Here is a 13,839-nt window from a genome sequence, read left to right as displayed (position 1 = left end):
GAGCTGCTGCTGCCAGTGTGCCTACCCACCTGCCAATTCCTCGAGCTGTTGAGATGTAAAGTTCTTGGAAGTAACTCACCGAAGCCCGCACGTGGCGGTAATAATTAACTCAACACCCAAGTGCAAAGATGGGAGGTTGGAAGGGGGGAGCATATGCCAAAGGCTAGTTCATATTTTACTTGCTCCTAGAAGCTGAGGCGGCTTTCCCAATGTCCCACCCCTCAGCCTGGTAGCTCAACACTAGGGAACGCTGGGTGAGTTTCCTCTACGTTGATGGTGCTGATAAAATTGACCATGTTTTATGCGTTGTGTTGGGTGGTGGTGTTTTTTTAGCTAGAATGGGAGCTCCGATCCCAGCAGAACAGGCCTCTGCCCATTCACAAACCCTCCCACTGATTGCTTAAGAACACATGGATTTGTACTGGATGTGATTTCAGTCCTTTTGCCTCACCCCCCATTTCTGATAGTGCCGGCAAGATTCCGGCAGGGGATGGGAAGCCACAGTGGAGACCCTCCATGTGCCCTGGGTGTTTTGCACCAAGAGGGTAGCACTTGGGGAAGATGACCCGGGGGGAGGGGGTATGTTTCTCAAGGAGGAGACCTGCTGGGAAAGGCCTGGTTTCTATGGCTCAGGGTGCAAAGTGTGGCCTGCTGGGGGGGAGGGGAGGGCAATTGCTCAGGCGCTGCAGGGCTCCTGGAAAGGCGAGTGCAAGGCAAAGGGGAGGCTGCACTTTAAAGCCCCTGGTCAGTATCACCCCCACCCCCCAGGGGATTTCAGTGGGGCCAGGCCCAGGCCAGCCAGCCAGGCCCCTTGCTCAGAGGAGGCTCAGCCGAGCCAGATTGACGGGCGGAGGGGCGGGACATCCCTTCGGGAGTGGGCGGTGCCTGGCTGTGATGGACACGCGGGGCAGGAGCGAGCGGGGGACCACGTGACGCGCAGGGGCTGGAAGAAAAACAGAGCCCGTCGGCTGGGGAGGCTCATTGGATTCACATCTGCCCTGTAGGAGCCGCTCCGCAGTCCCGGCCCCGGCGGCGCAGCGCCTGCAGCCCCCGAGCTTTTCCGCCCGCTTGCTCCAGAGTGGCTGGCCAGAATCATGGACTGTTTTCCCATGCCTTGCTTGCTGTCAGTGAGTAGCGCCTCCTCCTCCTCCTCCGGCGGCGGCGAGCCCCGCTCCCGCTGCGAGCCCGGGCGGGCTCCGCAGGGCCACCCCTCCGGGCGCTGCTGGAGCGGGTCGGGGACGTCTCCCCCTCGCGGGGACCCCCAGATCTCTGCCCCCTCCCCGGCACCCCCGCAAGGCCGGGCAGAACTGGAGCCACGCTCCCCAGGGGCAGCACCCCGAAGGGGGCGACGTACCCCCCCCAGCGCACAGCTGTCCCCGCCTGGGGGTCCCCCGGGCCCCGATCGGCTGCGTCCAGCCAGCCCCGGGGCCCAGCCCGGCGGGGCGACACGTTAACTGTTTAGTCTCGAAAGAAGCGGGGCTGAGATCCGCGCTGCGATAGCGGGGGCCGGACGGAGTAACCGGGCGGGCGGGGAGGGGGGGGCTGTAAACAAGCGAGCCCTAGTCAATTACAGGCGGGTCCTTGGCCCGGGAGAGGCGCTGGCAGCCGCAGCCGTGGCGGGCTCGGGTTGTTTTTTTTTTTGGGGGGGTGGCGGGGGCTGTTTTCAATCTTGACCCTCCTTGTTTGTTGTTGCGTTTTTTGAAACCCCAGAGACACCATGATTCCTGGTAACCGAGCGCTGATGGTCATTCTCTTGTGCCAAGTCCTGCTAGGAGGTACTAACCATGCCAGTTTGATACCCGAGCCGGGGAGGAAGAAAGTTGCCGAGCTCCAGGGTCAAGCCGGGTCTGGACGCCGCTCCGGGCAAAGCCATGAACTCTTGCGGGGTTTCGAGGCGAGTCTGCTGCAGATGTTCGGGCTGCGAAGGCGGCCCCAGCCCAGCAAGGCAGCGGTCGTCCCGGCGTATATGTTGGATCTCTATCGGCTGCAGTCCGGGGAAGAGGAGGAAAGTTTGCAGGATGTCAGCCTGCGCTACCCCGAGAGGTCCACCAGCCGGGCCAACACCGTGAGGAGCTTCCACCACGAAGGTCAGCGCCGCAGCGGGGTGCGCGGGGCGCCGGCTGCGGGAGCGGGGTTGCGGGGGGGCGGGCGGCCGGCCAGTCTAGCTGGTGGCAGGAGACTGGGGGGGTCCTAACGCCGTGCGCCGATTGCACTTCACCCGCTTTTTGTGCGGGGGCTCGCCCCGGGGTGGGAACCCGCGTGAGCCACCCCCCGCGGAACCCACCCCGCATTCAGCCGCATCCCCACCCCGCCGGCCGCCCGCTGCCCGCTTGCGCCCCGTTTGCCCCGGGAGAAGGGAAACGCGCCTGGTGCTGGATACCCACCCCGGCGGGGGTTGCGCGCGGCCTTGCGCGGCGCCGTGTAACCCGAGCCGAGCGCTTCGTGGCGGATGTTGCTCTTCCAAAGTCCGGCGGCCTTATTCATCCAGCAGCATCCCGGCGGCGTCGGAATTTAACCCCCGCCCCCGGGATCGGCGCGGCTCCGGGTTTCCCAAGCGCTGGGCGCGGGTTGCGGGGAGGATCCCGCCTGGCGGGCAGGGCCGGGGCTGTAAAACACACGCCCCGGCTTCTGCGAGTCCTTGCGGGCCAGGCCCGGCGCTCGTGGGGCAGTAGCTGGCTGGATCCCGCCGGGAGGGAGCAGGTGAAGCGCCCCCCCCCGCTCCCCGTGCCTCCCTCCCAGAAGCTCACCCGCCCGCCTTGGTTTTTCCACCCCCTTTCAGAGCACCTGGAGGCCCTCCCGGGGCCCAGCGACGCCCCCCGCGTGCGCTTCCTCTTCAACCTCAGCAGCGTGCCCGACCACGAGGTGATCACCTCGGCGGAGCTGCGGCTGTACCGGGAGCAGCTGCCGGGGGCCGGCCCCGCCTGGGGAGCGGGCTCGCACCGCATCAACGTCTACGAGGTGATGAAGCCCCTGCCGGCGCGGGGCCAGACCATCGCGCGGCTGCTGGACACGCGGCTGGTGCACCACAACGTGTCGCGGTGGGAGAGCTTCGACGTGAGCCCCGCCGTGCTCCGCTGGACCCAGGACAAACAGCCCAACCACGGGCTGGCCGTGGAGGTGACCCCCCTGCCCCCCGCCCCGCGGGGCCCCCACGTGCGGGTGAGCCGATCCTTACCTCAGGGGGACGGGGACTGGGCCCAGCTGAGGCCGCTGCTGGTCACTTTCAGCCACGATGGCAAAGGTCACGCCCTGACCCGGCGGCGCCGCAGCGCCAAGCCCCACCCGCGGCCGCGCAAGAACAAGAAGAACTGCCGGCGCCACGCCCTCTACGTGGATTTCAGCGACGTGGGCTGGAACGACTGGATCGTGGCCCCCCCGGGCTACCAGGCCTTCTACTGCCACGGGGACTGCCCCTTCCCCTTGGCCGACCACCTCAACTCCACCAACCACGCCATCGTGCAAACCCTGGTGAACTCGGTGAACGCCAGCATCCCCAAGGCCTGCTGCGTGCCCACGGAGCTGAGCGCCATTTCCATGCTCTACCTGGACGAGTACGACAAAGTGGTGCTGAAAAACTACCAGGAGATGGTGGTGGAGGGGTGCGGCTGCCGCTAGCCCTTCCCCGCCCCCCCTTCCCCCCCCCCCCCGAACTGCCCCCCCTTCTCCCGCGGGAGCCCCCATCTAAACTAAACCCGCGCCCCGACCTTATTTATGACTTTACGTGCAAATGGGTTGACAATAATGATCATATATTTTGACAAAATATATTTATAACGCCGTATTAAAAGGAAAGAAAACAGCGCGTCATTATTTGAGGGGGGGGCAGTGTAGGGGGGGACGGAGCTGCCCCGTCTTCCTCCCGCCGTTGTGAGCCCCAGGCCCCGGCGCAGCTGCGGGGCGAGCCTGGCCTGGCCCCCCCGCGGCAAGCGTGCCCGGGAAGCGCGCCTCCCAGCGGTGTTGCTAAGCCGGCCGTGGGGAAAGGTTGGGGACCTGCTTCCCCTGTCCCGTCGTTTCGGGGGGGGGGGGGGGTGTTGCCTGACCCGGCCGCGGGGGCCTTCGGAGACCCGATCTGGCCGCCGCACTCCCCTGCCCGCGCAGCTGAAGCGGTACAGGGCGGGTTAGGCGACCACCCCTGCCCGCCACCGGGCTCCCGGCCGGGCAGGGGGAGGGGATGCAGAGCGGCGGGCTCCAGGTTCTTTGTGGCGAGTTTGATTTCCCAGGCGGAGCAGCCCCAGGGAAGGGGAAGTGCGGGGCGGGGGGGGTGCACGGGGCCTTTGTGCTGCAGCCTGCGGGAGGGGGCGGCTGCGGGGCCAGCGATCACCTGGACGGAGCCAGGGACCCAGCCCCTCCGCTCCCCGCAGAGCGCAGGTGGGGAGGTCAGCGCAAAGCCGCAGGCGGGGCAGGGCGCTGGAAAACGCCCTGCTAAGAGCCGCTCCCCGCCCCTTGTCTCCGGCTAGCGGGGACCTCGCGCTCCGGATCGGGGCCCTGCCCGCTCCCCGCCGCTGGTGGGACTTGACCCCCGGCCAGGCGCGGGGCCCCCTGCTGCGCCGCTCCCCTGAGTCTCGCTGGCGGCTTGGCAGGGTCGGAGAGGCGGCCGGGTGGTACAGCCCATTCCGGGGCTGGGGAAGTCACCGGGCGAGGCTGCGAGTTGCATTTACCCCGGTAACTGCACGGCCCGCCCGGCCCACCCGGCTGCGCGGAAACCACAGCGCCGCCCTTACCCCTGGCGAACGGGCGGGCGGCGCTGGGGCCGGAGCCGGCGCTCGGCGGTTCTCCCCGCCGCCCCCTAGCGCGGGGCTGATCGCCGCACGGGCTGGCACAGGGAGGCCGGGACTAGCCCAGCTCGGCAGGGCCAGGGCTACACGATTCGGCCGCCGGCTACGGGGCTTACCCGGCCCCAGCCTGCAGCCCGGGGCAGGGGAGAGATCTCTGCCCGCCTCTGCCGCTCCCTTGCGGCCCAGCCCCGGGCAGGCCCTGCCAATCGGGAGCCCGCACGGTGGCGGGGGGCGGCGGAGGCCACGTGGCTCCCGGGGAGCCGGCTGCGTGCCAGGCGGCGGGGCTGGGCGCAAGGAGGCGCTTTGGGGTCGGCTTTTGTCTCCGGGGCCCCGCTCCCCCGCCATTCCTGGCTTGAGCCCGGGGCGGCGGGGACCTGCTGCCTGCGCTTTGATGGCTTCGGCGGAGCAGGCAGGGCCCTGCTAGCAAAGGAATTTCATGGGGGGGGGTCGAGGGGGGTGGGCGCTCGCAGCTGTTTGACAGGGCAATTACAGCCCGCTCCCCTGGAAACTACCTCCAGGACCTGCGGATCCTCCCTTGCTAGGCCCTGGGCCAGGAGCAGGAGTAGATTGAGCAAAGGGGTGGGGGTAGAGGGGTTTGCACTGGTGTAAAATTCACCATCACTCTTTTAAAGGACTGATTTGTAGGCCCCCACTTATCCACCTGCCAGCCTGGCTAGAGTCAGTTGTCCTGGGAGCAAGCTGCCAAGGTGGATGTTCCCTCCCAGGAGAGTGAAACAGTACCAAGTGTCTTCAGCGCAGAGTTGAGGGTTTAGGTGATTACAATGGCCAGTGTTATACAAATCCAATCTGCCACTGTGTGCTGGTTTTTGCCTTTAACTGGCTCCAGCTGGCTGCAGACTGGTGCACCTGCAGGCTGTGTTTTCGCTAATGGTTTCCATCCAAGGGTGGAATAAATATTATGTTCACCGCGGCATTTACAGCTGTGCACCACCCGTAGAGGCATGCTGCTGGCTGTGAGTGCTCTTCTAATCAGTTGGGTGGCACTTGAATCTTTCCTGAACCAAGTGTTCAGGTTGCAGGGAACGCTGTCTCCAGTGAGCAGTCTGAGAGGCCATCATAGCAACGAGCAGTGAAGCACAATTCATAATGATTTTTTAAAATCCATAGTTCTGCGAATATTTGATTCTGTGCATCATAGAATCATAGGGTTGGAGAAGACCTCAGGAGGTCATCAGGGCCACCCCCTGTGCTCAAAGCGGGACCAAGCCCAACTAAATCATTCTTTTAAAGGTCACCTATACAGTGGCCGAAGCTGCCTTATTATAGGGATTTAAGCAATTAAGGTTACAATCGGTGATGGTGAACTAACCAGGGAATAGTTTTATACTTGGTGCACAATTTCTTTGTTAATTATAAACATTAGCTGATTTTAATGCATACTGGGTGGGTGAATTCCAATATCTGTGGATCTGTGTGACCAGATGGGTGAGATCATTTGTTACATTGGACTGACTTCTGGTGGGGAGAGAGAGAGAAGCTTTCCAGCTTCTGCAAGAGCTCTGTGTGGTTTGAAAGCGTGTCTCTCTCCCCGACAGAAGTTGGTCCAATGAAGGATATGACCCACGCCCTCCCCTTGTCTCTGATATCTTGGGACTGGGATGGTGACATCAGCCGTCCATGTCCATTTGTCTGTGCGTCCGTTGATCGTAGATACAGGAGAACAGTCCAACAATCCAAAGTTGTTACTGAAGGAAGTGGGGTGACAGCCTGAGAAAAGACTGCAGGGGGAGGGCTTATGTTATTTCTAGCCCACTATGCACTGCTGTTGCCAGTGGAAAACTGGGCATTCCCCTCAGTGTGGCGCACGTGCCGTTGCTGGTGGAATTGAAATGAAGATTATGGGTCATTTTTTATGTGCATTTAGTACGACACACATGAGTTTCAATCCTGCTGTCCTGGAAATGAAGAGTCTACTAGCTGAATGCCACCTGTCATAAACATGCTGATTTGGCTTTGTTTAACTAATTAACAATGCACCTTAACCAGAGATCCCTCTAATTTTTTCCATCCGTGGGCAGAATAAATTTTATTGTGTGCACCAAGGCATGTATGGATGTGCACCAGTGTTCCCTGTAAGCTGAGTGCTTGGGTGGCTGCCCAAGAGAGAATCAGGGGCTGCCCAGCTGAATAGCAGAGCACCCACAGCCACCCACAGCCGGCAGCATGTGTTTCTACAGGTGGTACACATCCCTGAATGAGTTGGTGCACGTAACAAAATTTATTCCACCTGTAGATGGGGAAAAAATAGACAGCTGTGCCCTACCCATAGAAGCACATGCGGCCTGCGGTGGGTGCTCTGCTGATCAGCTGGGCGGGACATGAATTTCTCTTGTATGGCTGCCCAAGAGCTCCGCTTTCAGGGAATGCTGACCCTACCCTTGCTCAAAGCAATAAAGAGGCTGGAGCCCTCTTTGGGCCTTAAGCGGTTATTCCATGCAACTTTATGGGTCTTCTGCAGATCTGATTTATTTCATAGTGATTGAATGCTTTCTTGATGGTGCACATTGCAAAGCTTGGACTTCTAGTGGATTTAATTCAGGGATTTGAACAGCATGCAGCTCTGGGAAAATCTATAGAAATTTACTCTTCCTCATCCCCCCAAAATGCAGCGATTCAAACTCAATTTTGAAAAAAAAAAGAGGGTGAAGAGGAGGCTGATTATTGGGTCAAAGAGCTCAGAGGCACTATTCAGGGTATAAGTTTTTGTCTTCTCATGGTAGCGGAAATGAATGGCATTGAATACTACAAAGAGATATCCCAGACTGTCTGTGGCTGGGACTATCTCTTTACTCTGTGTTTGTGCCTAATATAACAGGGCCTTGATTTTTGACAGGGCCTGTAAGTGCTATTGAAGTGTTATAATGTCAGCAATGAAATGGACAGCCCCTCCATTGTGCCCACTGTTCTATTTATAGCAAGGGCGTGGCAGGATGGGGAGGACAAAACACACAGAAGCTAATAGTTTAAGGCCCATCCACACAGATTGCTCTCCCTGGCATGGCTGGTGGTAACTACATTATCCATCAGTGCTCTCTTCTTGCCGATCCGTTTATAGGACTGGGGAGGAGCAGTCAGGAAACCGTCTGTGGTCCGTCTGACAGTCCTTTACCCATGCTTATTCAAAGCACAGTGTTTGGAGAGGTCTTGGTGCTCAGCCAGATGCTATTTTAAGGGTGTCTTCACTACCTGGAAGATCGACCCGTTCAGGATCTATCTCCCAGGGTTCAATTTCATGCACCCTGTGGGGACTCATGAAATCGAATCATCAGGGCTTGAGAGTCGACCCTGGTACTCCTCATTATCACGAGGAGTAAGGGAGGACCGTGAGAGAGTTTCTCCCATTGACCTCCTTCTATGAGGCTGGCCAGATAAGTTGATTGTAGCTAAGTCGATTCCAGCTATGCAACTGCTGTAGGTGGAGCTGCATATCTACAATCAGCTTTAAGATCTAGTGTAGACCTGGCCTGAGCTTCCACAGGGAAATAAGACCTCAAACCCGCCTCCAGCCAGATAGATCTCGTCCTTCTTGCTGCCCACCCGCTCTCCATTGTGTCAACGGCTCAGCGCCTTTCAGCACTCAAGGTATGTCTGGACTACGCGGAAGATCTACCTGGTCTGTGAGTCAATTGCAGATAAGTTGATTCGAGCTACACAATTGACATAGCTTGAGTTGTGTATCTGCAATCGACTTACCTGCCTAATGTAGACTAGGCCTCAGCTTCTGAGCTCTGATCACATGGCTGCTGTAGCACCTTCACAAATGAAGTTCTCAGTTTTAGGCGCGTCAGAACTTTTGTGTGTGTGTTTTTTTTTGTTTTTTTTTTGCCGGGGGGTTGCCTGCAAAAATGTGCCTGCAAGTCAAATTTCATAGTTTCATTTTAGGAAAAGCTCTTGCCATTGCTGTGTAGCAGCTGAGGAGAACTTGTCACACTTGGGGCTTTGCTTGTGTCTCCTTGCTAATGGGCACAAGGCTTTGTAAATTAGTTTCTACAGTGTCAATTGAAGAGAAATGCAGAGGTTTGCACATTACTGGAGAGGGGAGGATGCACAGGCTGTCCAGCAGAACCAGCAGCTGCTGGTTTGGGCTCTTCATTTTCACTGCCACAGTGAAACAACTGGTTGTATTCCTGCCTGGTCTTTTTAGCACCTTCCAGCTGTGATGGCATGAAAAATTCAAATAACAATCGCTTTGTGCTATTATTGGGGAAGGATAGCTCAGTGGTTTGAGCATTGGCCTGCTAAACCTGCTGTTGTAAGTTCAATTCTTTGGGGTGGATTTAAGGATCTGGGGCAAGTCAGCATTTTGGGGGAGGGATAGCTCAGTGGTTTGCACATGGGCCCACTAAACCCAGGATTCTGAGCTCCATCCTTGAGGTAGGCCATTGGGGCAAGTAGATGCCGGGGAGGGTGCTTGGTCTTGCCAAGAGGGCAGGGTACTAGACTAGATGACCTCCTGTGGTCCCTTCCAGTTTCACGAAATCTGTATCTCCAATTGCATTTTTCTGTTATAAGTTTATTAACTATATTATGTAAATGCCTGGCATTCCCAGCTAAGTTTGGGACCACTTTGTGATAGGTCTGCTACAAACATCCAGTAAGACACAGACCCTGTCTCCAAAGAGCTTATGTATTAATCAATAAAACAAAGGGTGGGCAAAAAGAAATGATATCTTCCCATTGGACAGCTAGGGAACTGAGGTATACAGAGATTAAGAGAGATTAAGGTGCTTGGCATCACATCACATGGGGAGACTTCAGCAAGGTCAGGAGTTGAATCCTGGACTGCCAACCCCCAGTCCAGTGGCTTAGCCACAAGATCATGCTTTGTCCTTGAAACTATCCATTTGTTAATCCCAAATTTAAGCCATTTCCATTTAAAATAAAGGCAGGATAAAATTGCACCCACATTTTGCTCTTTCATTTTCTTGCATCCCTCTGTGCATGGGAAGGGTCTTCAAACTGAGAACATAAGCTGAAGTAGCCTTCAATGTTTCTGGATTCCAAGGATCTAATGATCTGAATTCCAAGTATCAAACAGGATTTCTAACCATATTTCCATGATTTATCATGGACTGTGTCTTGCATGCTTCCAGATCCATCCATACTTGTTCTAACACTCATTGTTTCAGAAGACTCATCTCCACAATTTGATTATAGGCCGGGAGGTATTCTGTAGTTGAAGTATCTTCCTTCAGCTAACAAAAGAACTCTTGTATATGAGGTTCTGATGGCCAGAGAAAAGTTCTGAACAACCACAACTCATCACCTGTAGGGTGCCTTTCTGATGGAATTCCCAGTAATGGCTCAGGGAGGTGAAGAAAGTTAGTTCTAATGACCCATACAAATCTACTGATATGCTTACCATGCAGATAGGTGAAGGACCATATTTATGTCTCCTCCCATGGAGAAGCAAAAGTTCACCTTTTCAGACAGTGGCATAGACCACATTCATGAATTTGGCTTCTGCCTTTTTTTGTTCAAATCACACATTTTTCTGGAGCTGTGACATCCCACGGGCAGAAGTCATGCAGATCCAGTTGTGTGCATGCTGCAGATGGATGAATGTGATCTACAATGTAGTAGATACAGGAAATGGACTGAAAAGTTTCTCAAATGCTGATGCTATTCCACACTCAGGAGCTGAATGGGGCAGATCTGAGGTTACGCTAGAATTCTTATCAAGGCTAACTTACGTGGCTGAGAAGAACTGCAACTGGAAAATAAAGCACTGAATGGACGTGCTTAAAAACTCTACTTTGCATCTGAAATTTGGGATCCCAGTGGCCCAGTCGATTCCAATTTCCCTGTGACAGACACATCCTTGAGTTTGGGTGGCCATCTCTTCAGGGGTATCTGAGGGCCACCCCACCACCTTCTGTATGGGAGAACTGTCAGGCAGAGCCACAGTCCCTCCAGTTCTTTCAGCCTTTAGTTGGGTCAAGAAGCCAAAATAAGACAATGGTCCACCTCTCTTGTCAACCAGGAGTTGCAATGAAGCAGGGGAAGTGATATTATTCTATAATCTCCAGTGCAGGAGTTGTGGAATTCTCTGCCCTTCTCTAACAACAGCGCATTAGGGCTTATGATTTTTGCCTGGGTTTGGTTCTTAAAGGAACCTTTCCTGCAGCCTTAATACCATTTTAGTGATTTGGTTCTGTAATGTGAATTTTTCTGCTCCTGGCTGAGATGTGACTGCACTCCCTTGTCAGTTGCAACATCAGTCTAGGCTCAGCCCAGAGTCCCACAGGCAAAAAGCAAGTGCTTTTTCAACCAATCCACTTGTCCTTCACCTTTTCCTCTGGTGACATGAGATTATAGGTTATGAAGTAATAACTTGAAACAGTCTGCGCTGCTTTACATATTAAATTATACGGGGGACGGTAGGCACTTGACTTTCCTTTTATTGGCTTTGTTCATTCTGTCTAAACTGTAACAAACACCTGTTATTTAATACTAAAATAAGTAAAGTCCTTCATGCTGAGATTAGCTAAAGCATGTTAAATTGATTATAGACCTTGTTTGGGGGAGAGGAGAGGGCCAGTATGAACGAAGTCTAATAATGGAGAGAACCTGAAAATCTCCGAGGGTTTGCTGGACAGACTAGGGGCATTGTTCTCATTTTTCGCTTCCGCAAAAGGGGTGTGAAGAATAAAGCAGCATGTATGACCTCCTCCCTGAGGTTAACTTAATAAAAGCAAGCAAGGGCCCTGACCAATGTTCCTGTTAAGATGAGCACTTGGGCAGCGGCCCAGGGGGATTCAGGTGCCGCCCAGCTGATTAGCAGAGTGCCCACGGCCAGCAGTGTGTGGTTCTATTTTTGGTGCACATCTGGACATGCCTTGGTGCATATAACAAAATTTATTTTTCCCCTGCTGGAAAAAATTAGAGTCAACATTGGCCCTGACTGCCTTTCTGATTGGTAAACCTCGGGGGAGAGAGCTCAGAAAATCTTTGCAAACAGCCAATCATGTGTTCGTCTCACCTGTCATTTTATCAGACAGTTTGCTCCCCATGCAATATATGATAGGACCTGATGGCTTCAAATGTGCTAAGGCCAGATGGGGTCATTATTTTCATCTAGCCAGGCATCTTGTATGAGAGGTTTGAGGAAAAAAAGTCCCATCTTGGTTTCAAAATTGATGGAGAATCCGCCACGTCCCAGTGGTTAATTACTCTCACTGTTAAAAACATCCCCCTGGTTTCCAGGCTGCATTTATCTAGCTTCGACTTCCAGCTAAGAGATTGTTTCTATCTTTCCCTCTTAGAACGAAGAGTCCATTACTAAATATTCTTGTAGGCACAGATAGGCTCTAACTGCCCTTAACTTTCTGTTTGTAACACTAACTAGATCGACCTCGAGTCTATCATGCTAAGGCAGGTTTTCTAATCTCTCCTTTTTGAATTGTTGATGACAAACGGGCACAGGATTCCAGCTGCAGCCAACTAGCGCCAAACACAGAGTAAAATAACCACTCTGCTCAGACCCCAGAATCTGCTTTTTATGCATCCCGGGAGCGCATTAGTGCTACTGGTCACAGTACCACACTGGGAGCTCAGGTTCAGCTGATTGTTTTCCATGATGCCCATCTAATTTTCAGAGTCTGTGCTCCTGTGGTGAAAGCTGTCCATCCTGTAGGCCTGGCCTACAGTTGGTCTCTGGATGTACTCGTTTGCATTTAACTGTGCAGGTTCGATCTCCCTGGGCTGGCAGCCTCAGGACATGGCTGGTCCTCAACAAGGGAGTTTGCTGGACCAGGGAAGGTCAGTTCTGGTCCCACTGCTGCTGGCCTACAGGCTCTTCCAGGAGGGGCTGCCAGACTCCTGGCCAGGCTCCCCTCCTGGCCGCTAGCCGCGGCTCCCAAGGTCTCCTCATGGCTGCTGACCCTCTGGCAGCCCTGGTTATTGATCCTGGCCTCTGGCCCAGCTTCCTATCCTGAGGTGCCAGCCAACTTCTACTCCTGCCCTCATCTGGGCTCCTGGCCACCAACCCGCTACATTGGCTCTGCTCTTGGCCACTGGCCCAGTTCTGTTCCCAGACACGGGCCCTAGCTCACCTCTGCTCCCAGTCCCAGCTGGCCCTTCCTGCCACTGGCCCATTGGCCCACCTGTGGGGCTCCAGGCTCTACTCCCAGCCCAGTTGTGCTCACTTGCCTTGGTGCTCTATGGAGAGTGGCTCTTAGAACTGTCGTGGACCCCTCAATGTTTTGGAAAGGGTCTCCACACCAGCTGTGCACCTGCTAGAGCAGTGGGTGGGCAAAAGATCTGCTCCGAAGGGATCTCAAGCCAGTGCCCTTCCTGCTATGTGTGGCGGGCAGGCTTTGCCCCTTTATGTCCCTGTGGTCGTGTCAAAGGAGAAGACTAAACACCCTCATGAGGCTGGTTTGAGGAGTCACAGTGGAGTAGTGTCTTGAGACCAGTAGGTCTGCCCTGGGGAGCAGCTGTGCTTTGCCGCATGCTGGTACCAGCATGTCCTGGCCAGGGACTGAGCTAGTCCACAGCTAAACTGGCATCTAGCCCCACATTCAGCCCCACATTCAGCTCTCTGGCCCCCATGGGGTTATGGCCTGTTTACCTCAGGAGCCAAGTGAAAAGTTCAGCCCCTAGAATGTGCCTTGCAATGATTTCTGCGCATTCTAGGCACCCAAATATTGAGATGAAGTTTGTTGGTGTGAATTCCTATAACAAGGCTGGGTCTCCATCTGCAGAGCCCCAGTGGGTGGCCAAGCCTGGGCTATTATACGTGCAATTTAAGCCCCATGTCACTGAGGGCCTGACACAAAGGTCATTGGCGTCAGTGGAAGGCTTTCTGGTGCCTTAAATCAACCCTGGATCAGGTCCTTGCTGAGGATGGGCTGTGAGACAGATGATAACTCTTCTCATTCCCATAGCTACCAAAGCGGTAACAAGTACTTCTAGAGCTACTTTTGAGAGCCTTTATATGTATACAACCTTTATGTAGCTGTGTATTGGATTGGGTCTGAGTCCTGAGACCATGTGAGGTCAGATTGAGGCCAAGATGTCTCACTGCCAACAGAACACATAG

General features: G+C 55.1%; 1 protein-coding gene across 1 annotated transcript; it reads left to right on the top strand.

Moving 5' to 3' along the window:
* Positions 1 to 977: 977 nt before the first annotated feature.
* Positions 978 to 3,756, top strand: BMP4 (bone morphogenetic protein 4). Its single transcript, XM_074998525.1, has 3 exons — positions 978 to 1,127; positions 1,711 to 2,087; positions 2,780 to 3,756. The coding sequence occupies exons 2-3, from the start codon at positions 1,718 to 1,720 to the stop codon at positions 3,613 to 3,615; spliced, it is 1,206 nt and encodes a 401-aa protein (XP_074854626.1). The 5' UTR covers positions 978 to 1,127; positions 1,711 to 1,717; the 3' UTR covers positions 3,616 to 3,756.
* The last annotated feature ends 10,083 nt before the right edge of the window (positions 3,757 to 13,839 follow it).

Source organism: Carettochelys insculpta, chromosome 6 (genome assembly GCF_033958435.1).
Source record: "Carettochelys insculpta isolate YL-2023 chromosome 6, ASM3395843v1, whole genome shotgun sequence".
Classification (NCBI taxonomy): domain Eukaryota; kingdom Metazoa; phylum Chordata; order Testudines; family Carettochelyidae; genus Carettochelys; species Carettochelys insculpta.
The sequence above is the reverse complement of the archived record's forward strand: the minus strand, read 5'-3'. Positions and strand labels throughout refer to the sequence as shown.

Bases quoted from the DNA above. Each gene is read 5' to 3' on its own strand.
- BMP4 (XM_074998525.1), top strand. From the start codon at position 1,718: ATGATTCCTGGTAACCGAGCGCTGATGGTCATTCTCTTGTGCCAAGTC. The intron at 2,088-2,779 runs GTCAGCGCCGCA...ACCCCCTTTCAG, and splicing joins GAGGAGCTTCCACCACGAAG to AGCACCTGGAGGCCCTCCCG.